Here is a 27,014-nt window from a genome sequence, read left to right as displayed (position 1 = left end):
GCATCATCGAAAATCCTCTAGTTATTGATACATTTTACTTTTAACCCCCCAGATGACATAATGGACAATGGTTCATGGTGTCATTTATCAATCTTCAATCAATAAGCCATATGAGAGAAATGTAATATATCAAGAACACTAAACTTCAATATATATACTTATTGGGTACATTTTATTAATAAACAGTGTCACATCTTTTAAGAAGCATAGATAAATGCATATAACTGCATATAATTTCCACATCTGTTAAATAAAAAAATTCCTTGTCAATTTTTTTCTTTTAATCTGAGAGAGTGAGAGAGAGAGAGAGAGAGAGAGAGAGAGAGAGAGAGAGAGAGAGATTAAAGGTGCAGGGTATTTATGACGTTTGTTACAAAGCAAACATTTTGTTACTCCAGCGTTTGTTGATGTTTAAGCAGTGGGATAAACAATTCTTCATATATTAAACATGCAAAGAATCCATACTTTTAACATTCAATTAACATAATATACATTCAAATATTTAACAAACAAAGGAAATGCCAAAATTAAATAAATGAACATTTTGTGAACATAATATAAACACCTGCTTAAATTCTCTTAATTTCCTCTAAACACATCTCAAGTTTTTTCTGCAATGGTCCCCAGTTTTTACACTCTTTAAAAAAAAAAAGAAGAAAGAGTCATGAATATTACAAAGCGGTAAAAAGGACAATGTTTCAATGTAGTAAAATTGTTTTTATACCTGAGCGTAATCTCACTAGTTCTTGAAGACACCTCTCAAGTTTATCTTGATGTTGCAAGCAATTAACACAGTCTAGGAGGAAAATGGTTTTAAAAAGATTAGAAAGGTTTAAAATATAAGAAATGATGATGGCAGTTCCACCTAAATTTACCTGATTTATGTGCTCCTTCAGCTGGTTGCTCAGAATCAGTTTCAACTGTAGGCTGAGCACTGGGTGCTAGATAAAAACAGACATGAAACATATCATAACTGTGAATACAAAAGCAGACAAGCTAAAACATTTCACAAAGAACAAATGTTGAATAGATTTTGAGATTGTACTAGCTTTGGTAAATGAAACTACACATGGATGCAAAAACAGCATCCTATAATCGAGTTTAAGAACCCTATAAATCTCACTTTCAAAAGAGTGAGTGAAGTTGCTCATTGTGTGTATGTATTGCACACATACACACAACTCCTTTACAAGCATGAATTAAAAAGGCTTTGAAAAGGAGCACCTAAATGCACCATTCTTGTCAGCACAAGTCAGAGTTAATGACAAGTCTATCCATGCAGCATGGCTAACATTGTGTACTTCAGAGAGATTTCAATCCATTATGATTTCAACTAGACATCTAGTCAATTAGCTTACTCGTTTTCTTATACACCTTGCAAGAAACTAAAATAAATGAAAAAGACTTCGAAAACTACAGACAAGTATGTGGAAATTGTTGCAAGAACAACACTTTGGGAGCTTTCCGGCTGATATTTGGAACCTCAAAGCTCCATTTCTGTGTGGTTATTTTGACTACCAAAGGGTGGCTATTTTGAGGAACCCAGATTTTGGTTTTGTACAATAAATCTGTGACCACAAAATATGCCTAAAACTCAGTATTAAACTACTAATTTAGTAGGCTATCCACTTGTGACCTTCATTGGTAGATGTTTAGGTATTGAAATCCTAAAGGTGTCATACTGCCATTTGAGAGAAATTATGGTGTGTTATATACAAAGTCTCACTAATACACTTTGCATTTCTCTATTTGCTAAAAAAAAGTACATTAGAAATAGAAGGACAAGAGATCGCACCATTTTTTTTCCTCTTTGCCAAAGGCAAACCATCATTGTTCATGTGCTTTTGGCCCAGACTGGGAAGGAGTGAATTCCTCGTCCTCATACCTTTCATAGATAAAATTAGAGGAGACATTATTTTTAATTACAGAACATTATCAAAAAAATAGTGCCCTTCATTTTCATATTAACTGTATCTATGATTGCCTTGTTAGCATAGGACATGACTAGGGATGTGCTATGGTGGTTGACTTATCGACTAGTCATCCAATAACTTTAGTCGATTAGTGGGGTCGAATACTAACATTCATATTTTTAGTTGTGGTGGTTTAAATGGGAGACGCAATTCTCAAATTAATTGAGACTTGGAGAACGTATTTGCGTGATGATAACTTGCTGTGCAAGACCCTCTGCAAGAAGTATCATCTCTTTAATGCTTAAGGTTTAGTCTTTTAATATGCTGCTGTTACAGCAATCAAAGCGCTGCATCAACAACACAATACAAGATGATCACTGTCAGACATGAAATCCTCTGCTTTGAGTAATGATCCTGTATTTATAGAGATTAAAGTATTTTGCTGATTCAGTCTGACACTGCTTAAATAAATAGTTGTAGTTAGAAAGGTTAATGTTGTGAACTAGATGTATACATGCAATTTTACCTTGCAATTCTGCTCTTTTGAATGCAGTGAGGATCACCCTGAGACTTCCAAGCTCTCTGTTTATACTAAAGCATGTCATTCTGCGTTCAGAATGCACATAAACGGTTATGTGCAGCTCTTTATTGAAGCCCTTCCAATTTCTTATATTTTTGTGCAATAAGATATTATAGTAATTTAGCTTTTTGTTGTTGAATATTCATTAGTTACCATGTTGAAGTGCTACGCTTAGTGTCCGTATATCCCTAAGAAATGCATCTGATCGGTGCCATCAGCAATACATTCACAGCACCACACCCTGTCAAACACCTGGCTCCTGTATGCAACCCTTCTTTCCCTATGTTCTCTCCTTTAACTGACACTGAGGTCTCTAAACTCCCCCTCTCCAACCACCCCACAACCTGTTCCCTTGACCCCATTCCATCACAACTTCTCCAGGCCATCTCTCGGTCCATCCTACCGGCACTTACACACATAATTAACACATCCCTTCTTGCAGGCACTTTTCCCACTACATTTAAGCAGGCTCGAGTAACCCCACTGCTGAAAAAACCTGCACTTAACCCCACACAGATAGAACACTACAGACCAGTCTCTCTCATCCCATTCATGGCAAAAACATTTGAAAGGGCAGTTTTCAATCAGATCTCCGCCTATCTCTCACAGAACAAGCTGCTGGATGACAATCAGTCGGGCTTCAAAAGTGGACACTCCACTGAGACTGCCCTGCTGTCTGTCATCGAGTCGCTGAGACAGGCGAGCTGAATCGAGATCATCCGTTCTGATTTTGCTGGACCTTTCTGCTGCCTTTGACACAGTCAACCATCAGATCCTACTCTCCACCCTCTCTAAACTGGGTATCACTGGAACTGTGCTTGACTGGTTCAACTCTTATCTCTCAGAAAGGTCCTTTGAGGTAGCATGGAGAGGGAAGTATCCAAGCCACACAAGTTACTTACTGGGGTACCTCAGGGATCAGTGCTTGGGCCACTTCCCTTCTCCATATACACAACATCACTGGGACCCATCATCCAGTCACATGGTTTCTCTTACCACTGCTACGCTGATGACACGCAACTCTACTTGTCTTTCCAGCCCAACGACACCACAGTGACCGTTCGAATCGCTGCCTGTCTGGCAGACATCTCGGCCTGGATGAAGGAACAACACCTTCAGCTCAAACCTGCCAAGACCGAACTCCTTGTCTTTCCAGCCAACCCTGCTGTTGAACATAACATCACCGTGCAGCTGGGTCCAACTACAGTTTCGCCTTCCAAAACGGTCAGAAATCTAGGGGTAACCATTGATGATGAGCTAAATTTCACAGACCACATTTCAAAAACTGCAAGATCTTGTAGATTTACACTCTACAATATCAGGAAGATAAGACCCTTCCTCTCTGTACATGGCACACAACTGCTCGTTCAGTCCCTTGTAATAACTAGACTGGACTACTGTAACGCTCTCATTGCAGGCCTTCCTGCATGTGCTATTAGACCTCTCCAAATGATCCAGAATGCAGCAGCACGTCTGGTCTTTAATGAACCTAAGAGAGCACATGTTACACCACTCTTTGTCTCTCTCCACTGGCTGCCGGTTCATGCCCGTTTTAAATTCAAGGCCCTGATGCTGGCATATAAAACAGTCACTGGGTCTGCTCCAGCATACCTAAAAACATTTATGCAGAGCTACGTTCCCACCAGAAGCCTGCGGTCAGCTAAGGAACGTCGCCTTGTCGTACCAAAACAAAGAGGCACCAAAACACTTTCCCGGACTTTCAGTTTCATCATACCACGGTGGTGGAATGACCTTCCCAACTCAATCCGGGAAGCTAACTCACTCTCTATCTTCAAAAAACGGCTAAAAACACATCTTTTCCAAAAGCACTTAACCGGTCAATAAAAAAATAAAAAAAATAAAATTATATATATTTACATTTCTTGTTGCACTTAAATCTGTTTTGTAAACTATTATGATGATAGTGAAACTTTGTAATATGGCACTTTTTGTACCACTGTCTCCCTAAGATGATTCGCTGATGTTCTTCCTCTTTTGTAAGTCGCTTTGGATAAAAGCGTCTGCCAAATGAATAAATGTAAATGTAAATGTCACGTGACCTAATTATATATTATAATCCTTAACACCAACTAGTCGACTAGTCGTTCAAACAACAGACCACCTAGTCGATAATGAAAATTGGTAGTTTAGCACATCCCTTAGACATGACTATGAGTAAATACCTAAAATATCAAACCAGTAAATTTGATTTAAACAAAAATTCCCAGATATAAAACAGGAATCAGGAAACAAAACTATCATGGTTAAACATACCTTGTATCCCTGTTGGTTTATTACTGGACTGAGCCTGAATGGTTTCTATAGAAGATTGTGTGATCTGGGCAGTCTTGAGGGCCAATCTTTTCCGAGTTGGGGGCTGTAGCCCTGATGGTTTCATTTGTGGTAAACCAGAGCTTGAATGTCTTGAAACTGAAAACAATATTACTGTTTACATATGCATAGTTGTATTTTTTATTTTAAATCACGTATCTGTTAATTTATGTAACTCACCTGCAGTGAAATTATATCCAGACACAGAAGAAACCACGGATGTCTGTTTACAAGAAATAATTTTAAATCTGTTAACCAAATAACCTACTGCCAAAGTGACAGTATGAATAAGCTTGCAAAAGATTTAAAAAGTTAAACTACCTCACATCTGCATAAAGCAATAAGATTACAGTTTCCTACCTTAACAGTGCTAGTTGATACCGTGTTCTTGGCAGCTCCAGTGTTCTTTCCCTTATTATGTTGTAACATTTTATTATTGCTGAGCAGGGTACCAGATGATACATTGGACTGATGCAGGACCTGTGGTGCTTGGATAGTCTTTGGTTTTACTGCTACAGATGAGAGCAGGGATGACTGTGGCCATGGTGGAAGACAAGATTTTGGATAACTGAGCTTAGAGGAACGTTGAGGAAGCTGTCCTTTTGCTGTAGGTTTTGTGGGAGGTTTGTTCTCATTTGCTGGCTCTGTTTTACTGTTACCTGAAGCGTAGTTTGAAGAGACCTTTTGACTCTGGTTTGAGTTCTCAGATACCAACACAGGATGAGTCCCATCATGAGTGCTCACACCAACAAGGCTATCATTTGATTGTACCTCAATGCTGTTGATCACAGACAGCCTCTTCCTCATCGGTGTAGGCTTTACATCTCTCAGTATTTCAAACCTGGATTCTTTACCAAAGACAATTGGTGTGGATGTGACCATGAAGCTAGTTCTCATATCCACTGTATCATCCAGAGAAAAAATACTGTTTCTACTGATGTTTCCCATATGAGAGGAGAGAACACACTCTCTGTATGCACATCCAGGTCTTTCTGAGTTTTTGAGGGATTCATCTGCTTTAAGCTCGGGAGAGTCATCGGGCGCTTCAACAGAGCAAACAAAAGCAGCGATGCTTGTCTCAACTTCTGCCTCTCTGTTGTTAGAGTCTGATTTAGAATCACCCACAACTGAGTTAGAACCATCATTAGCCTGGCCTGTTAATTCTGTGCATGAGTGTGTTATTTCTACAGTGATATTTTTCAAAACTGGATTTTCAGGGAGAGTAAGGTCAGTGGTTGTATTATTTTTAGTAAAAGTATTCTCATCTGACTTTAAAGCAGCAGAGCTTGAATGAACAATCTCACCAGAGGTGTGAAGAGGAGCACTGGCAGTTTGCTCCAAAATATCAACCGTTACATTCACTTTCAAATTAGGATCCTCTGCATTCTTTGTAATGGGACAGTTTGTTTTATGTTCCTCAGTAGAGTTAAGGCTTCCCTCCGGTTTCTCCTTGTCAAGCACATGTTGCTGAATATTAATATTTCCTTCAATTTTCTCATTTGGCTGTTCTGTAGTAGTGTTTGGGGAGCTAATGTTATCACCATGGGAATTCACTTTATCATGTGTACAGTCCAGATTAGGAATATCCACAGTTGCATCACCCCCGGGGTCAGACCCCACTTTAGTGTTACATGTTTGAGCCAGGTCAACAGTGGTATTTCCTGACTGAGTCTTTATCATGGGGACATCGATATCCACTGTTGAATTAAGTTTAGGGCCAGATTCAGCACCCTCTTGAGATGGGACAGACTCAAAGGTACTGTTCCTCTCCCTAATGTTTGGTAGATCAACAGTTGAATTAATAGCAGAGTCAGATTGTTCTTTCAAGTCTTCAGTGACATTAAAAGTGCTGTTCTTCAACTCTACACTCATTAAATCACATTTCTCTAAAGATTTACTGGATTCTGTGGAACAAGGGGTAAAATCTTTACATTCCTCTTCATCTGCTTTGAATTTTGTTGCACTGCTAATGTCTTTATCATTTTGTATTGGTTTAGTAGACATGCTTCCATCCACTGACTGACAGTGTGCTCCAAGCTTTGAGGAATTATTATCAGAGTCCTCGGTCATCACTTGTTGTGTTGCCAAAACTCCTTCATCCTTATGTTTTGTTATACTTTCTGATGGTGTGCATGCAGGGGAATTCAGTGCAGTTCCTGCTTCGTTTGAAAGAAAGGATGGGCCAACAGTGTCATCAAGGAATCCAGAAACTTGGGGAAAAGGTTCATCTGCAATTGAATAGAAACTAGAACAAAGATCCGGCAATTTGATAGGGGGGTAAGAGGAAACAGGTTTCTGAAGAGCTGATCCACCCAAAATGTTGCCTCTGGCCTGGGCAAGCCTCCATCTTAAAAAGCTCTCCATTTCAATAGCAGATGAGTCACTGGAGGAGGGGAACAATTATCAGAATTATTTTGAGGCTTTCTGAAACCTACTTAATGACAACAATAATACGTCTTACAACAGGATGACATACTTGCTGCAAAAGATTGGCTACAAAAGGAAGCAACGCAGGTCAGGTATGGCCCGTTTATAATTAATTCCAGGAAACCTGATCTACATTTCAACACCAAAATATTACATTAACCAAAAAAGGGAATCCAGATGTACTATAATTAAACTATTAAAAAAAACTATAAATAAATGCCTGTTAATAGCTGTAAAATAATTATAATTATTTACATTACATAACATATTATTTCAAATACTACAAGAAACTCACTTTAAAACTGACAAATGCAACGAATGTTGTCAACATGATAATATAAACTCTGACTTCTGTCTATTGCAGATGTTTTTTTTTTTAAACTAACAGACTCTGTACATCATTTCTAAATAAAACAAAAACAAATCGTTTGAGAGTATTTCTTACCAGATCTCTCAGCAGGGCGAGTGTTTGCATCCGTGTTGATTTGAAAAGGGCGACATTCAAGTCATTGGACGACGCGCTCCTTCTTTGACCAACCAGAGCGAGGCAGCGTGAAGCGTCCAAAAACATTACAGCGCCCCCCAGCGATGGTGTCGTAATGTTGTATTCTAGAGCTTATTTGGTTTTTCTGTCTGTAGTGCGTAAAAGTATTTCAGCAATAAAATAATGTCAAACCTTTCTCACAATGTAATTCATTAGCAGAACTAAAATTTCAGAACTAAAACACCTAACCAAAATATTGAGAGAGGTAGTGCTAATTAACGTATTTAAAATAATACGTTATTAATATTCCTCTTTATTATGAGATTTAGGCCTGCAGGTCCAAATTGAGAACTGCTTGATAACAAATATCTAAATACGTTTTTCTATTAGTAGAGTCATCTCTTAAAGAAAACATAAATATAGTACTAAATGACTAATTATTATTATTATTATTATTATAAACAACAACACAGACAAAGCAACCAATAATGCAAAATATACACGTCCATATAGGTACAAAGAAAAAGAAAGAAGTTTATGGACTTTGGCTATGTGACAATGCCACACATTACTGTTTATAAATTTACTTTTAAAATCCACAATTGAATGTGGTTGGTAAAAAGGAATATAAATGAAATTTGTTCTCCGCTTCAGCTTTCACAGACAGTCTCAATTTTGTATTTTTTCTTTGGATGTTCTGAAGTTAGATGTAGTTTTTCGGCTTACTTGATGTCCATAGAGCAGTGTAAAATTATTGTTCAAAATATAACCCAGATAAATACATGCACATCGCATTGTTAAGTCATAAGGTCCCAAATAGACTTGGAGCTGAGAAGTAACAGGATATAAATTTGCCATTTATTTCAGGTGCCTTTAAAACATGATTAGATATGGACTTTCATGTGGATAGTTGGATTTTAATTGGATTTCAGACATCAGAAAATAATAAGGCCTGGTGTCATTCTCGTACCTTGCTGTCTGTGTTTCGAACTCATTTTCCACCATCTGTACCATCTCAAAACACAAGTGTCAGTTTGTTATAATAACTAACTAATAAACTTTGGTTGCTTGTGTTATGGTATGTTTTGAAAGGAAATAATAACACTTTTAAAAGATTCATATTTTAATTTAATAAGGTAAGCAGATACAGAAGATGATTTGCTCTTTGTTCTAATCTAAGCTTCTTGTGTCTGTCATCCTAAATGTTTCCTGCTCCCTTAGGTTACAATAAATTTCATACAGTTGTACTGTAAGGTGAAATGTATGTATGTTGATATATCCTTTATAAACTCATTTAATTGTCCATATGTGTACATCATAGTGAGTAAGAATGATGATGAGCTTGTGTGACATCTGAAGGTAATACTTGGGTGGGTTACTTAAAAATAGTAATCTACTATAAAAGATGAATTATTTATCTGAAATTGTAATCAGAATACTTTACTAATTACTTCATTACAAGGTAATCGCATAACTAACTTTACATTTTAGATACTTTCTAAAACGTTTTTCTACTCAACAAATTCAAAATAATGTCTATATTTCTTCACATTTCATCTTCAAAATGACTCGTTATGTAATAGAAATAGTATGTTAGAAATAAACATAACCCTATAATGTACTTTAATGTAAAGTAATTAAATTAAAGTAAGTCGGGAACTGTAATTTGATTACAACAAATTAAAATGTAAAACATTAAACTACTTTTTTTTAACTAAAAAAAGTAATTAGATTGCAGTTAATAATTACTTTGTAACTGGATTACACCCAACACTGGTTAGGAACAAGATCCTGCTTTGTACGATCTACAGAATAACACTAGGGCTAGTAGTCTTTTATTCACCAAACTTTAACTTTTCTTTGTCAATCTTCTGTACTTACTTTGACTGTAATATTAACACCTGGTCAAGCAAGAAGTGGGATTCCTCAGTGATCTTTAAAATAAGAAAAATAAAATCTTCAAATTGAACAAATAAGTGATAACAGAACTTGGGATTTTCTTTCTTATTTGTTGCTTTAATGAAGTGACATATATGTAAGGTGCTGTTACAGCTCTATAAAGCAAGTTTGCCTGATTGATGTAAATCCTGAATAAACTAAAAAATAATGGAATGTTCAAGGTTTAATACAAGTTAAGCACAATCAACAGCATTTGTGGCATAATGTTGATTACCACAAAAAAAAAAAAAAAAAAAAAAAGCTAAAATCGAGGTTAAAGTGATAAACTTACAATGAAAGTGAATGGGGAAAATGGAAGTGAATGGGGTAAAGTTTTGGAGGGTTTAAACAGAAATGTTAAGCTTATAATTTTACAAAAGCACTTATATTAATCATTTTGTTACTACTTGTGTATTATTTGAGCTATAAAGTTGTTTAAATGTTGTTTTAGGGTTTGTTGTCACTACATCGCCATGGTAACAAAGTTGTAAAACTGGCTATAACTTTATGCAGAAAAGGTTTGTAAGTGATTTTATCACACTAAAATCATGTTTACATATGTATCCTTTATATGTTGTGGCTATACTTTTGAAAAAGTGAGTATTTTAATAAAAAAAATATTTGGCCCCACTTTCATTGAAAGTGCCTCACAGTAACCTCGATATTTGCTAAAAGTTATTTGCAAGTCTAAATTTATTTTTGTGGTAATCAACATTATACCCCTAATGCTGTTGATTGAGTTTAACTTGTATTGAACCCGGAATATTCCTTTGAGATTAAACAAAGACATCTACTTGAGCTTGCTTGAAAGCAATGAGCAGAGTGGTGGAATGTCAGTTTAACTACATATTTTATATATCCTTTTTAAATTTAAAAATAAAAAAGTGGTATTAGAATGTTTCTGTCCTGTACCATGATAGGCTCTTTCTAGTCAAAACGCACAGATTTCCTATCAAAATAAATACAATGAATGTACAGAACATTTATAAACATCGACTTTCAATATCACTAAAGGGTGAGGAGTTGCATCATGCTATGTGTCCTCTTCCGCCAACTGATGGTCCTGTGGGTATTGTAGTTCTTATCGGAGATCAGCGGCTAATGTCCTGACACTCTTGCACGCATTTAAAAACGCAACAGCTGACCTGGATCTAGAAAGAATGATACTTTGACAATGTGTCAATATGTTTTAAAATAAGTAATCTAAATGGCAGTTTCATAACACCGTTCAGGGAGCTTTTTTAAGAGCTTCATTTACTATATAAACCAACTAGGACATCATCCATAAAAGAAACCTAAACACGCGGAAATTTCCGATAGTTTAGTGTTTCCATCCACTTGATCTAAATTTAGAAAGGGCTTGCAATTTCAACTGTAACTATGTAGACTGCACTGGCTAAGGAGATCTCGCGCACAGCGCCTAGCACTTGATTTCCTTTTTATTGCATACGCTATATGAAAACCTGTGCCCTAAAATTACGAAACCATTTAGCCCCGGTAAGGACTCCTTTCTTTCTCTATCACACAGACACACGCTGTTAGAAACTGTTACGTAATAACAATTTGGTGTGCTCGAGATCCCGGTTTTCTCCGGTCGTGTTTACGGTGCACAAGCATAACTCATCACATGACTGACTGCATTTCCCATCAATCCCCTCACGCATGCGCAGACCGCGTTGTCTGGCCGTGGTAAACAGACGTCAGAAGGGAGTCTTCGCCTCGAGTCAAAACAAAACACGAAAGATCGTTTGCCTATGTCCATTAAGAGCAAAGGGGAATGATTTGGCTTTAAATCACACAGACGACCAAGTTACTGAAGAAAAGCTGGTTTCTTCCGACTTTTACCGGAGGGATTTTAACTCATAAAAAGAGGAGTTGGCTAACTAGGTGGCCATGTAGTTACTCTCTCCGTAGTAAAACTACGCTTTCGAGTTTTGTCCCACAGGCCGACGGATTGGCGACTGAATTCATGAAGCAAGGCAAACTACAACTTTTCGTCATATTTTGAAGAATAGTTTGGACGTCGTGTGTATTTATATTTGGGAGGACTTCTACAGGACGGACGCATTCGGCTTACAGTGTCTGCGCGAGCATCGTGTGTAGCTGCGTCTCGAGGAACATGGCAGATGGTGACAGGCGAAACTTGAACGACAATAACACAGATTTTTTCCCTCTTTTTCTTTTATGATCAAACCCAAAAAACAACCCATTATGATCGAACACGCTTGTAAGACATTGACTTGGTCTTTTCTATTATACAATTTTGAGTGTGATGAATTTTAAGTTTGAAAGTACTTTATTCGATTTAACATTCTATCTCAAAGCATTTGAATTGTGCGAACTTGAGATGCATTTATTTCGTATTAAACCTTAATTTTCATGTTTTATCTTAATAATGGATCCCGAGCAACAAAATAATATGACAGGCGGTCGATTGACTTTGACAGGCAGCTCAAACAAGTAATTCCCTCTCACTTGAATTAGTTTACAAGGACAGTATTCTTAGATTATATAGTAATTGCGCTAGAAACACGAAAATACTTAGTTTACAAGAGGGTTCCCATAGGACGTGATGCTTTCAGATGATGGTGGTTTATCTTTATTTGTGGAAATAAGCAGGTTGTAGTTGGTCTTCTGTAATTTTTCTCGGTCTAAAGTGTAACTAATTGCGAAAGCCAATCAGCCATTCGCTGCTAGAATAGGAAACCGTGGGAGGTGATTGCTTGATAGCAATTACAGCACTTACTCCCATTGGTTTTGCCATTTTACTTATGTAAAATGTAAGAGACTTACTGTCTCTGCATAAATTATACGTTTGAATACATTTTAAAAAAATTGTTTATTTAGTGTTTATGAAGAACACATCTAGTATAACATTTCGTAGGCCGTCCCGTCATTCCAGTGTGTCGTTGTGATATATTTTCAATCCAACTGTTTTGATGTAGTGATGCTAATGTAGTGAATTTCCTTTGTTCTTTCTACATAAACAAAGAGAGCCCTCTTCTATCCTTGTTTGCTCTGTGTAAATCAGAAGGTTTATGTTAGTTACTATTAAGGAGATTATTTGTCCCCTTTAATCTCCAATCTGAGGATTAACTGACGCTATATTGGTGTGTTCAGATTATATGAAATTGCTCCATTACCCTTGAGATGGGATCCGTGCGTTACGGTTAAATGTGGTGTTTACTATAGTTATATATCTGTATAACTCCGTTTACTTGTGATACGTATACTGTAGTGTAATATCAATCAACCGTGGAAAATCCTAAATTCCTGAACAAAACTATTGCACAAGTACTGGATTTTTGTATAGTTATATTTCGTAATCGGTTTTACTCTTAATTTTATCCCCCATTTTAATATTTATTTTAACTTGTTTATATATATTATATAATCGCCAGAAAACAAGTTAATTTAAATATAGTATTCGTTTGAAATTGTTTGAATTGCATCGCACAATGGAGGAAGAAACCGTACCCCCAATTGACCCAGATTTTGAGCCGCAGAGCAGACCGAGGTCATGTACATGGCCGTTGCCTAGACCCGACATCTCAGCTGTCAAAGCAGGGGGTGCAGACGGCTCAGAGTCCGCTGCAGGAAGTCCGCCCGCCGAGGAAGACAAACACGAGCCTCAACCAATCATATCCGAGCCTGACAAAGTTGCGCTCTCAGAGGGCGGGGTCATCGCAGGAGTGGGCGGGGCCACGCCTCGTAAAGGCTCTTCCCGGCGTAATGCATGGGGTAATCAGTCTTACGCAGATCTGATCAGCCAGGCGATTGAAAACTCGCCAGAAAAACGACTTACTCTGGCACAGATCTACGATTGGATGGTAAAAACGGTTCCATACTTTAAGGATAAAGGCGACAGTAACAGTTCTGCTGGGTGGAAGGTAACGTTGGTTATTATTATTTGCAAAGATCAAATCTATGTTATGCTTGTTAATATTACTGTCATTTGCAGTTTAGACTACATAAATCAAAAGAATATTCCAGGTTCAGTACAAGTTAAGCTCAATCAATAGCATTTGGGGCATAATGTTGGTTACCACAAAAATTTTATTAAATTCAAGTCTGTCATTTTCTTTAAAAAAGAAAAGAAAAGCTAAAATCTGGCTTACATTGAGTCACTTACAATGGAAATGAATGGGGCCAATGCAAACAATATGTGTGTTAACATGATTTTAGTGTGGTGGAATCGCTTACTAAACTTTTCTTTGTAAAGTTAAACTTCTTTGCCATGATAACGAAAAATAAAATGTACACAACTTTACAGCTCAAATAAAACACGAGTTTTAACAGAAGAATAATTGTAAGTATTTTTATACAATTATAAGCATGACATTTCTGCCTTTTTACACCTTCCAAAATTTGGCCCTATTCATTTCCATTGGAAGTGCCTCACTGTAAACTCCATTTGTCTTTTCTTTTTTTTTTTTTTTTTCAAGAAAAAGAGGGACAAGTCGAAATAAATTTTTGTGGTAATCAACATTATGCCACAAATACTGTGGATTGAATGTACTTGAATAGTTCCCCAAAAATGAAAATTCTCTCATCATTTACTCACCGTCATGCCATGCCAGATGTGTATGACTTTCTTTATCTACAGAGCACTAATGAAGATTTTTAGAAGAATATTTAAGCTCTTCAGGTCCATACAATGCAAGTGAATTGTGACCAAAACTTTCAAGCTCCATAAAGGACATAAAGTCTGCAAATATAAATCTTGACATCTGGCTCATTTACACTTCCATCAAGCCTAGAGACCGCTATGGCAAGAAAAAATAGTTACCTTTTGGTCTGTTCTCACTCAAAATCAATTGGATCGCTTCAGAAGACACAGATTAAACCACTGAAGTCAAATTGATTACTTTTATGCTGCCTTTGTGTTTTTGGAGCTGCAAAGTTTTATTATAGCATTGTATAGACATATAGAGCTGAGATATTCTTCTAAAAATATTTGATTGTGTTCTTTAGAAGAAAGAATGTCATACACATCTAGGTTGGCATGAGGGGGAATCAATGATGAGAGAATTATTATTTTTTGCTAAACTATTCCTTTAACTTGTACCCAGTATATTATTTTAAGACTACATTTTATTGTCATGTTTAATTTAATACATACCGTTATTTTGTTATCCTACTTAGAACTCCATTCGCCACAACTTGTCCCTCCACAACAAGTTCCTGCGAGTGCACAATGAGTCCACAGGAAAGAGCTCCTGGTGGATGCTTAATCCTGAGGGGGGTAAGACCGGCAAGGCCCCACGCCGCCGTGCAGCCTCGATGGACAACAGCAATAAATTGCTTAAAAGTCGTATTCGGGCAAAGCAGACTAAAAAGCAGGCTGGATCAGGTGGGATTGGGGGCTCTGGAGGTGCCATGCAGGGTGATGGTGTTTCTGCCACTGGAGGTGGAGACAGTCCTGGGCCTACGGGCCAGTTTGGGAAATGGGGAGTAAACTGCAGCAGCCCCTCCTCTCGTGGTAGCCTGGATGACCCTGACATGTGGACAAGCTTCAGGCCACGTACAAGCTCAAATGCCAGCACACTTAGTGGTAGGCTGTCTCCTATTGCCACAGGGCAAGAAGACGAGGATGAATTACCTGAGGAAGGGCTTCTTGGTGGCTATTCCACAGGTAATCTTCCCCCAACACTAACTGAGACCCTCATGGAAGAACTGGACTTGATTGATGGGCTTAATTTAATGACAGGTCCGCAAGGGGGTGCAAGCCCAAGCACAGCTCCCCCAGCTCCCCCTCAGCCACTGCCTTCTGCATCCACTCTGCTGCCTCGAGGATCCAGCTTTTCCTCATTTAGACCACTGCAGCCAACGAAGGCTTCACAGGGGTCAACTCCACCAGGGCCACAGAGCTCGATCCAGTCGAGTGCTCGATCCAGTGCAAGCCCTTCCAGCTTTGGAAACTCCCTCTTTAACCCTCTGCCTGGTCCTGGATCCCACAGTGGTTTCAGTACTCATGTGCCCTCCAGCCTTGAGGCTCTCCTTACCTCTGACTCACCCCCACCCAGTGATGTCATGATGAGCCAGATGGATCCTCTCATGCCGAGCCAAAGAGGCACAGGTCTTTTAGGGCTTGGGGGATCTATGACCAGCAGTCAGGCTAAGCCAGGTCAAATGATATTGAGCAAGACCATGGATGCAAGCACAGTGGGGCAAATGACACTCCAGCCTCAACCCCAACTCCAGCACTCACAAATGGGCTTTGGAATCATGCACTCAGGCATGAGCCAGGAGCCATCTCCGCTCACAACTATGAAGACACAGCATCAGCTGCCTGGGTGTGGACATCTACAACATGGAGCTTTTAATTCACCTGGTGGGAATGGAGGTCTGCAAGGTTTAGGCCAATTTGCTACACCACCCTGCTTTATGCCTTCCCAGGAACGTCTGCCTACAGACTTGGATATTGAGATGTTCACTGAAAACCTGGACTGTGATGTGGATTATATTATCAACAGTGATCTTATGGATGGAGACTTGATTGACTTCAACTTTGATCCCATCATACAGAGTGGACAGGGTTATGCAGGGCCAGCGACCACACAAAGTTCCTCCCACAACTGGGTGCCTAGCTAACTCTTTAGGTAAAGATGAGAACAGGTAATGTACCTATTATATCTTCTGAAGCAATTATCTGTATTTCAGTTATTGTAATTCTGAATTATCTATTTAAGGTTGTCTTCCTTTTTGTCTTCTTCTCTATTTTACAGGACAGTCCCCCATCCTAGACACAAAACATTGAAAGAAGTGTGGCACATTGCCTGGACATATTGTCATAGTTTTGCCTCTACATTTGCCATTGTACCTCAAATACATAAACTGCTTTGGCCAAGGACAGTGCACACTTGGCCAAAAAGTCTTGTGTCAGAATTTTCAATTAGATGACGAAAGCAAACCTCATTCATGTCAAGTGCCAATGTCAACTTTGACGGAACATGGTCTTGAAACATATTTTATTATTTTTTGCGTTGAAAGTTACCATTTATTTGGAGTTGTCTAGGCCAATTGAGAGAAAACACAGACTAGAGAAGCACAACTAATAAACAACTACTCATGTTTATTACAGCAATGCCTGTGATTAGTACTACCAGAGTAGTGTAAGATGGAGAAAGTACTCCTCCTTGATCTTCATTACCCTGAAAATGGAGCTCATTCATTCAGGAGGATCAAACTCTGCATCTTTTTTTTATGTGAATGCTCATTCGGTGATCAGCAGCTGATGGGTCTGAGCAGTCTTTTTAGTCACAATACTGCATTGATGATGTGATTTCACAGTTGACCTGTTGACATGATGTGATTGCTCTCTGACCCCTTCTGAGGAGAAAAATAACATTCCGCCATAGGAATGTTATGTTGAGAACATCTTGATCCTCTCCATCCAACATGATCCTCTGAGAGGCAAAGTTCCCACCGAGCCAAGAATATAGTGCACGTTTGAACAGTTTTCTGTGTACTCTAAAAAGCACTCCCCATCAGTAGTACGAATCATACACTTGTTTCATATACATAAAAGGGGTCAAAACATTGCTGAATGATTTTATGGTGGTTTGGTGACGCTGTGGTGTTCAATGTGCAATTTTTGCTTTCATGACCTCAGCTCTCGAGAAGGTGTATTTCCTCTATTGTACTGAAGAGTAGAGACTGATTCTTAAATGTTTTAATTGTCTGCTCTTAAAGGAATATTCTGAGTTCAATACAAGTTAAGCTCAATCAATAGCATTTGTGGCATAATGTTGGTTACCTCAAAAGTAAATTTTGACTTGAACCTCCTTAAAGGGATCATGACATGAAGAATACAATTTTCCTTGATCTTCTCATTTTCATTTCAGAACTTAAATAAAAAGTTCTAAAATCACTGCTGTAGCATAAAAACCAAGCTGACAAAACATTCTCTAATTTCCTTACATTTTGACGTCACACTGTGGTAGAAATCTGCATCTGACCACCTCCACAAACACACCTTATGCCTTTTCCACTTCCATAGCCCTGCCCCATAGTAGTGAGCAGTGAGATGGTAAGAAGTGAGAGCTGGTCTGTCCAAAGCAGAGAGTCAATCAGAACAGTGGGCGTTTATTGTCAAGTCTTAAAGGAGAAGGAGAATTTTTCTATGCAAAAAATTGGCCACATTCAATTCTGTTGTAAGTGCCTCACTGTTAGATTTTTCTTCTTGTTCTTTTTGAAGAACAGAAGGGGCAAGTCTAAATGATATTTGTCGTAATCAACAATACGCAACAAATGCTGTCTATTTTGCTTAACTTGTATTGAACCCAGAATATTTCTTAAGTGTTTGCTAGTGATGACAACAGTATAAAGAAATGTGATTTTACATAGGGCATTTTGATGCTTTTTGATTCCGTCAACAGGTAAAATGACATAGTGTTATTGTTGGAAATTGAGTGCTCTTTTGCTGAATGCAATATCTGAAGATTTTTTGTGTGTGTGCGCACAGAAGGGTGTGTGTGAGAAACGTGTAATGCTCCCGAAACTTGATTCAAACACACCGATGACAGAATTCATTTAAAAAGCAAGTCATTTTATCCGCTATTTGTGAGTTTGAAGAGAACATGTACAATAATGAGTACTTTTATGAGACATTATGGTTCCTCGGGCATATACACTGTGCTCACAGAGACACAGGGCATGAAGAATTTCTTTTTTCTCATTGATCAGTTTTATATAAACAGCACTACTCGTCATTTTTGGAAACATTATTAAAGAACAAAAACAGTTGAATGTTTGAATCAATTCTAATTCTAATGTATGATTTAGTTTGGCCTGTTACTATTAACAGATACTAATAAGAAAAGTGCTGTTAATGTTGTTTTTTAATCTGAGCAGAAGCTATTTCATATTTTTAATGGTAATTTTCTATGTATTTTTTATTTTTGTAAAAGAAGATGCATGTAGATTTTATACATAACCAAAGGAACACTAAAAACTGCATGCCAGACAGTGAGAGCAGGGGATAGAGACATTGCAGTGCAGATAAGCTTTACAAAACTGTTCAGAAACTATGTAATCTAAATCTCAAATTGATAAACTGCATGAGCGTATTTAACAGAAAACCATGCTCTAAAATTAGAAAATTGCTATAATTGATTATGCTGGAAGAAAAAAATTGTTTTTCTTCATGAGCACTTATCAATGTCTTGGCAATCTAACTGATTTCATCTCAAAGTAAAACTGGTCCAACCGAAAATTATTAATGCAATGTTTCACTCTCAGGGTTATGAAAATTAAACAAGTTCTGCAAGGAAGTAATGAGATAATCATTTTATGACTTCTTTGCTCATGGCCTTTTCTAAATTATGAAAGTCATTTATGCAAGCCAACCATCACAGATATTGTAACATTGCAGAAATGTATCTAATGTTGCAGTTTATTATGAGAGATTTATCTAATGTATGCATTTGTAGAATCCCTACAAAAACCTGTAAACTGCCAATTATCACAATAGCATGTTGCTCCAGAGCAAACCATTAAGTTTTAATGCCCTTTTCTTTTCAACATGGACCTTCTTTGTAGTAGAAGATTGATATTTTATTTAATTATTTGTTCAGATGGGTTTTACTCTAAAGCCAGCATTCTGAAGTTGTTGTTTTTTTGATGTTGTTGTTGTTGATGGTGTATAGATTAGGCTTAAATTTAAAAGCTGGCATTAGTTGATCTTATCACTTCAATGTACGGGTCTGAGTGCATTAGATAAACTGTTAATGCACTCTCTCCTTACACAGGAATATTTTTTCTCATTCATCGGTGCTAGTTATTAAACATGACAATTAAAGAGGGCCATATTTGATTGGTGCATATGTAGATATCAGGGCCTTGAATAATTTTATGCAACACTTATTGAGTTTAATTTCTTAATGTAGAAAAAAGTATAATAAATGTACCTACATTTTAATTCTCAGTTTTTGTATATTATAAATAAAGCTGTGAATGGGGAGGGAGGGGCTCGGCCATCTAGACACATAAGATGTATCAATGCACCTCATGAGTGGTGTCTGGTGTAATGTTTGTTGCAGCAACTGATTTAGACTGAATTTGAATCAAAGTTAACGTCAATGTGCTTGTCTTTTGGGGCATACCTTTTCTCATGTTTGCATTTGTATACGTAATTGCTGTTTATACCTGCGTGTTACATCTTTCAGAAAAGTTGATGAAATTAATTTCCTCAAGTGATGACTGAATACAAAGTATTTGATCAAACTGAAAGTGGCTTGTTAGGGTTAACACCATGGCTAGGTTTTGCTTATTAAAAAACATGAGTTGACTGGAATGTTGAATATTGCATTAGCCTCATCAGACAGAATTTACAGGGCCGCTGCATGAAATGCAGAAATTTTACACCTTCCCTCTATCCAAATCACTCTTAATATCCTTGTTTGACATTAACTTCAATTTTGTTCTTTATCTTCTTTAGAATTCTTCTAGTTCCTTTAACTTTTTCAAGAGTTTGCTGAATATCCCAGTTGATAACACAAGACATTATTGTATAAAAATGTTTGGTCTTTTTTCCTTTTTGGGGGGTTATGGCAGGATGTAAGACTGACGAGTTGTGCATAGCCAATATACTGTATATGTACTTGATTGCTTTTTTTTTTTTTTGTCACCCCCTACTTTGTTAGCCAGAGGTCACTGAAAGCAGTCCAGCATAATAGAAATAAATCTAATCTGGTAAACTCAGACTGTTCTATGTGCACTCAGTTTCATCAGTCCATTTAACATTACCAAAAGTGAGGGTCATTCATTAATTGAAGATTAATTCAAATTGTGGCTTTTGTATTAAACCACTGTCAATGTTTAAAAAATGTTTTTGTATATAAACCAAGGCTCAGAGTAGCCAATGTAACAATAAAAAATAAATTAAATCTGAATGGCCAATTAAAGCATAGAGGCATATGTCTTAGGGGTAACTATGCCCTTACAAGGTAACCGGTACCTTTTCTAAATTTTTAATACACCTCACCTTAAAGGAACAGTTCACCCAAAAATGAAAACTCTCTCATTATTTACTGACCCTCATGGCATCTATGATGTGTATGACTTTATTCTTAACACAAAGATTTGTAGAAGAATATCTCAGCTTTATAGATCCATACAATGCAAGTGAATGGTGACCAACATTTTTAAGCTAAAAAAAAAAACTCAGAAAGGCTGCATAAAAGTAGTCCATAAGACTCCAGTGGTTTAATCCATGTCTTCTGAAATGATTGATTCAATTTTTGGTGAGAACAGACCAAAATATAACTCATGATTTCAAGATAGATTACTCTTCCTAGCGCCACCTAGCACTCTGTGCATTCGTCAACAACTAGGAAGTGTAATCAAGCTTGATCTGGTCTCACCCAAAACCAATTGGATTTCTTCAGAAGACAGATTAAACCACTGGAGTCATATGGATTACTTTTATACTGCCTTCATGTGTTTTTTATTTTTTTTTTTTAGCTTCAAAATGTTAGTCACCATTCACTTGCATTATATGGACCTAAAGAGCTAAAATATTCTACTAAAAATCTTAATTTGTGTTCCGCAGAAGACAGTCATACACATCTGGGATGGCATGAGGGTGAATAAATCATTTTTAGGGAACTATTCCTTTAAAGGAACATTCCAGATGTTGATTAGCACAAAAATAAATTTGGACTCCATCCTTTTTTATCCAACATTAAAATTATACATGTTAACATGATTTTAGTGTACTAAAGTTAGGGATTTACCTGATTAAAGGGTTTACCTGTAATACGTAGGCTAGCCACGACGTATCACTTTACACAGATACATTTAGTTAGCAATTATGTCACTTAAATCGTGTAAACACCTATAATGTTTACATATTATAGCTATTCTATTGAAACAGTGAGTATTTCAATGTTTATAGATGTTCAGGCCTCATTCACCTCCAATATAATAGTAACCGTGATTTTTTTTTTTTAATAAATTAGGTAAGAAACGATTTTTGAGGCAAGTAATATTTATATTAATAAAATAATCCTATAAAAATATTTTATTCCACCAGTCTACTATTGTAAATTATCTTTAGGTCTGTTTTCTGAGAGTATGGAGATTTCCCACTAGATGGCATGATTGCACCATACGTCTCAAACACCATAATTAGAACTTGACGCCAGTATCCATGTGATTTGTATTCCAAACGGTCAAATTTGTCAAAATGTTTACACAAAATCTCAGTCATAGAGGAATTAATTTTAACCATGATGTTCATTTACCAAATCTCAAATGCAATTTCCTTTCGAACTTAAAACTTAAATAAAAACAAGACACACCAATGGTAGTGCATATCTTTATAGAAAAAAATAAGCTTTCACATTTCAAAACATTTTTGCTCGTTTTTTCATTTTTTATATATTTTTTTTTTTTTCCATTCTTTTGGTCATTTAATTTGTATAATTCCTACATTTACGTAGTAAATAAACATTTTGGCATTAGCCATGCTCGCTGTCCTTGACGTCTTCCAACTGAGGTGGTGTGGACAGTCTGGAGGTCTCCACAGATTGCAATTCAAGAATTTAGGACAGTCCTGCTTAAGGTAGAATGGCCATTCTGCAGTCCTATCCTGCTCCAGAAAGCCTCTCCATGGAGTAGTTTGTTAGTCCTGGGTGTCCATTACTGTCAGTCAGCTTTGATGATGAATGCTTTCGACTTTCTTTCCCCGCATAAATTACTGTTAATGGAGTAGCATGAGGCTTAGTTCTTAGACTAAAGTCCAGTTCAGCCATTCTGATGAGATATACATGACTCATCAGTACTCAAAATTCACCATGCTCTCAATACAGACTGCAGCTCCTGTATGATAACTCACGTTCTGTACACATTTCTGCTGTTTACATACTTTGCTTCCAAATGCCCAACAATATTATATATTTATATAAAATATTAGTGGACTATTGGAATGCTGTTCCAAATAATAATAGAACCTTGCAACCTTCACCCTTCCTCAAAAAAGACAAGACACTTGAAAAGAAACAAAAAGTAATGCAATGTTTTAAAACACACATAACAAACCATAGGTGGTGCATAAGCCGTTTTGTCAACTGTTATTGCGCAACTATACCACCACCCTGACTTTAACACAGTACAGGTAATTGGCTTACCCACAAATCTGAACATTTTATAAATTCAGGACATCACTGGATGAATGCCTCTCCAAGACATTTGTCAAAAACAAGAGTTGATAAGAGGCAATGTAGGGTGCAAAAGGTTCAGTTCAGGTAAAATATGTGCCGGTCAGTTATAGGAAGGATAGACCTTTTCACCTAAGAAAGACAGAGTTGACAAAACATCTTTGTTCTGTATTTTTGTCAGAATAAAAGTCCTTCATTTGATCTAAACCAGCCTGACAACATTAAAAATTCTAAGCTTATTCTAAACTCCTTACATACATCACAAGGTGACTTTCTATTTTTACAAGGTATTTTTTTTTTTTTTTACAATTCCCATTTGTGGCAGATTCATTTCTCATGAATGAAGGTCTATAAAACGAAAGTTATATAAACTACACCCTTTACTAACACTGAGCATGCCAGCACAATATTTATCAGTGCTTCTCACTGATTTCTGGTCCTTCGACTGAAACCATTCAGTGGGCTAATTACTTACGGTCTCTCATAAATTAAAGGAATATTCAGGGTTTAATACAAGTTAAGCTCAATTGATAGTATTTGTGGTGTAATACTGATTACAACAAAAATGATTTAGACTCTTACCTCCTTTTCTAATTTCTAGGTTTTAGTTACAGTGAGGCACTCAATCGGGCCAATTTTTGGAGGGTTTAAAAAAGGCAGAAATTTGAAGCTTACAATTTTTTAAAACCAATTAAATTATGTTAAAACTGGTGCATTATTTGAGCTGTAAAGTTAATTTTACAGTAGTTTTAGGGTTTACGGCATTATGGTATCCTTGCAACGAAGTTGTAAAATGGGATATAATTACACAGAAAAGGTTAGTGATTTAAAGGAAGTGATTTTCTCACACAAAAATATACTTTTAAAATAGTATTTTAATGTTTACGCATTGGCCCTATTCACTTCCATTGTAAGTGCCTCATTGTAACCCAGATTTTTGGAGGGACGAGTTGAAAGCAGGGAAGAGCAAAACATTTTTTGTGGTAATCAACATAATGCCACAAATGCTGCGGATAGAGCTTGACTTGTATTGAACTCGGAATATTAGTTTAAAGTCAACTTTTACGTTTTGTTTAAACTGTTTTCCATAGATGCTACTTATACCAAACTATCAGGCATTGTATGGGACCGTGTTAATTTGGACAGTCCATATAGAGCTGGTAAAACTGATTGTTTGCTCTAAAAAACAGAAACACTGAATACACTATAACAACAAGGTACATTTACAACTTTTTCTTTCTTTTTTTTTATACAAATGCAATCCTTTTCATTGTATTGCATCTCTCAAAAGCAGATCTTTAAGCTTGTTTTTTTTTGCTGCGGAGATCTGATAAATAATGGATCCTATAAATGTCACATCAATCTCTATAGTACCCATTCGACTGGCTCGATTTGTGTGTAAGATTCGGCAAACATAAATGCAAATCAATTTGAACAGGTGAAACGCAGTACTTGCTGAACGAAGCCACAGTTTTAAGCTTATTGATAGATACTGTCTTAAAAGTGCGATTTAAAAAGAACCTAACAGCCATTTAACCTTTTCCTACCCTTTTTTAAATGTTGCTCTGATCTCACTGTTCAACATTCAAATGAAACATCTGGAAGCCATGTTAAGTAATCGTATTTGTCCACTCACTCATTCTCTGTAAACAGTGACTCAAATTGGCTTAGACCTTTTTGAAAAGAACTTCCAAATTTGATACTTCAGAAACTACCAGTTGGACACTTCTCTCTCACAAGTCAATCAATTGAACATCAACAGCAAAAACAAACACACAAGCAAACAAAATAGGAAAATATTAATAACTGAATAAAAATAATTGCACATTAACCATCTGGGATCAAGATACTAAAAAAGGACAGGTAGAAAAAGAAAAGTATACTCACAAAAGGACAACTATAGAAATAATTAAAGTAGGGGAAAGACATGCAAATGACAGTAGAAGTGAGACCAATTGCTTTGTACCCTTCTTCCTAAAGTTTCAACTTTGGCAAAGAATAGTTTCACAGCAGTGCCTTAAGTCACACCAGTAAACTCTGCAAATGTCACAGACAACAACATAAACAAAGAAGGAGAGGCAACTCTAACATTTTCTCTACTTGTATATCTTTGTCGTCTGTGATTTTCCTCTCTCCCCCCATTGTACCACGTGAATGTGTACAATGCAATTGTGTACAGTCCCCTTCTGTGGCGTTGAACGCTTGTGTCCTATGCGATCATGTACTGGGTGATAGCTCTGAGTGCATACAGTAGCTCGGCCTGCAGACGTGCCTCCATCACCAACAAATTTACATGGACCTAAAAGAGTGAGGAGGAGAAAAGAAAAACAACAATGATTTGAATTAACACTCCATTATGAAATTTCATCCATTTAAAGAAATAGTTCACCCAACAATTCAAATTCTGTCATCATTTAATCACCCTCCTGATGGAACACAGAATGAGTTAAAACAGAAAGTCCAAGTTGCTCTTTTCCATACAGTGAGGGGTGAATGGGGACCATTAGTGTCAAGCAAGTATTTCAAGGCAAGCTTTTCAATGAATAACAAATTTTATTTTGTTTTTCACAAAAAGCCATTTAATCGATTCGGAAGTCTTGAAATAGAGTTCAAGAACCATTTGGCCTACTTGTTTGATGCTTTTTTGTCCTTTTCTGACAGACCCTGGTCACTATCAACTTTAATTCTATGGAAGAGAGCAGCAGGAACATTCTTCAAAATTCTCCTTCTGTGTTACACTGAAGAAAAGGTCCTACAGGTTTGGAACGAAATGAGGGTCAGTAAGTGATGACAGAATTTGTATTTTAGGGTGAATTATCTCTTCAAGTAGAAGGTGTATAAGGCATTACAGAACACATTTTCATAAGAAAGCATAATAATGAAGAAAACCACCTTCTCTGAAGCATTGACAGGGGTCCAGGATAGTGGGCATAGAGGGGTCTTGGAGGAGTCAGGGTAGCACGCCACAGCTTTTATGTAAAGTTTCAGCCCACGCTCCAGTAACCGGTTCACTTCGCCGTAATCATAATCATCATATCTGCGGACAAACAAGTTGATGTTAGTATTTTATTTCATGCTTTTTCAGCCAGTTCAAATATATTGGATGAGTCAAAGGAAAATTAAATCACAGAGTGAGTGTTATATGGAGGCCCTGACAGAAAATTGAATTTAGCATTTTCTGCACTTTTTGGGAATGGATTTAAACATGGTAAAATGTGTTGTACAGAGCTGAGATACACTTTTATTAGTATCTGAAAGCATAAGCAAATTAGCCAAAAAAATAAATGACACTGCAAGGAATGGGGAATTGTGTACTTGAATGATGGACGTACCAATTATACGTAAAGCCCTTCAGTTCAGAGTGAGCATAAAATGAACTATTAAAATTACATTTAATTTTATTGAATGTTTTATTGACATTAGCTATGTTTCCATCCAAGTTGCATATTTAATATATGAGAAAAAACCTGTTGCAAAAACAATGTGTGAATAAAGCCACATTTCCATACCATGTATTTAAAAGAACTAAATCATAAATTCCAGAGAAATTGGGTGACTCTTTAAATAATAAATTACTAGCAGTTTAGTGCATGCAGACAAAACACTCTAGAAGCATATCTGGGAGCGACAGCATTTTACATATTTCTGGGAGCACTATGTATGTGCGTTTCTCCTTCCTTATTTTTGTAGTGCGAATCAACAATATATTTTTCAAAAGTGTTAATAAACTTGCTCTTCGGCATAGTTAAAGTTTGTATTTAACTTATTTGCACTACAAACTCTATGCAGGCTTTGGTTCTCTTACGAGAGGTTCTCTCGTATTGCGTAAGCTAGCTTACGCTACGGGAAAGATTAATCTTTTCTGAGCTATTGAAGCCAAAAAATTATCCTTAATTTTTGTATCCATTGTCAACGCAGTGCGGCAGCTGCAGACCTTGAGCGGGCTAGCTAGCGAGCTCATAGGTTGCTCTGCGGCAACTGCTGCAGCCTATAGACGAGCTTGGGTGAACTCGCATCCAATGAGAGGCGTCCGCGCGCTCACTGCAACAAAGCCCGCCAAAATGGGCGTGACTAGAGTGCATATAAGCGTAGTTCATAGGCTGGAACCCTGATTTTCATCTCTTCAGCGAAGCTCTTCGCATCTCTGAACTGGAAGCCGCGTCGCCGTTCGAGGGGCA

General features: G+C 37.1%; 3 protein-coding genes across 4 annotated transcripts in view; 1 reads left to right on the top strand and 2 right to left on the bottom strand.

The window, feature by feature from the left end:
• Positions 1-169: 169 nt before the first annotated feature.
• Positions 170-7,746, bottom strand: si:ch211-126c2.4 (uncharacterized). Of its 2 annotated transcripts, XM_052150202.1 has the most exons (9): positions 7,697-7,746; positions 5,185-7,207; positions 5,005-5,047; positions 4,768-4,923; positions 1,796-1,885; positions 876-941; positions 725-796; positions 566-637; positions 170-285 (listed from the first exon to the last, which is right to left on the bottom strand). In XM_052150202.1, exons 2-8 carry the CDS (start codon positions 7,186-7,188, stop codon positions 570-572), a joined length of 2,499 nt encoding a protein of 832 aa, XP_052006162.1. In that variant the 5' UTR covers positions 7,189-7,207; positions 7,697-7,746; the 3' UTR covers positions 170-285; positions 566-569. The 2 variants fall into 2 exon arrangements, with proteins under 2 accessions (XP_052006162.1, XP_052006161.1); XM_052150201.1 differs by lacking the exon at positions 170-285 and having other exon boundaries at positions 294-637.
• A 3,616-nt stretch (positions 7,747-11,362) lies between these two features.
• On the top strand, positions 11,363-20,215 carry LOC127659883 (forkhead box protein O4-like). The gene is made up of 3 exons (XM_052149841.1): positions 11,363-13,563; positions 14,819-16,291; positions 16,402-20,215. Exons 1-2 carry the CDS (start codon positions 13,132-13,134, stop codon positions 16,265-16,267), a joined length of 1,881 nt encoding a protein of 626 aa, XP_052005801.1. The 5' UTR covers positions 11,363-13,131; the 3' UTR covers positions 16,268-16,291; positions 16,402-20,215.
• A 1,772-nt stretch (positions 20,216-21,987) lies between these two features.
• Positions 21,988-27,014, bottom strand: part of sesn4 (sestrin 4) — a 31,137-nt gene continuing 26,110 nt past the window's right edge. Inside the window, exons 8-9 of the mRNA XM_052150248.1 lie at positions 25,729-25,873; positions 21,988-25,135 (exon numbers count right to left, since the gene is read on the bottom strand). Of these exons, the coding sequence (XP_052006208.1) occupies positions 25,046-25,135; positions 25,729-25,873 (235 nt within the window). The 3' untranslated portion in view covers positions 21,988-25,045. The remainder of the gene's footprint in view (positions 25,136-25,728; positions 25,874-27,014) is intronic.

This window comes from Xyrauchen texanus, chromosome 19 (genome assembly GCF_025860055.1).
Source record: "Xyrauchen texanus isolate HMW12.3.18 chromosome 19, RBS_HiC_50CHRs, whole genome shotgun sequence".
In the NCBI taxonomy this organism is placed as follows: domain Eukaryota; kingdom Metazoa; phylum Chordata; class Actinopteri; order Cypriniformes; family Catostomidae; genus Xyrauchen; species Xyrauchen texanus.
Note: the sequence above shows the minus strand (reverse complement) of the source record. Positions and strands in the feature narration are given on the sequence as shown.

Bases quoted from the DNA above. Each gene is read 5' to 3' on its own strand.
- si:ch211-126c2.4 (XM_052150202.1), bottom strand. From the start codon at position 7,188: ATGGAGAGCTTTTTAAGATGGAGGCTTGCCCAGGCCAGAGGCAACATT. The intron at 5,048-5,184 runs GTAGGAAACTGT...TCTTGTAAACAG, and splicing joins TATCAACTAGCACTGTTAAG to ACATCCGTGGTTTCTTCTGT. The intron at 942-1,795 runs GTGCGATCTCTT...GTTTTTATCTAG, and splicing joins GGCAAAGAGGAAAAAAAATG to CACCCAGTGCTCAGCCTACA.
- LOC127659883 (XM_052149841.1), top strand. From the start codon at position 13,132: ATGGAGGAAGAAACCGTACCCCCAATTGACCCAGATTTTGAGCCGCAG. The intron at 13,564-14,818 runs GTAACGTTGGTT...TATCCTACTTAG, and splicing joins ACAGTTCTGCTGGGTGGAAG to AACTCCATTCGCCACAACTT.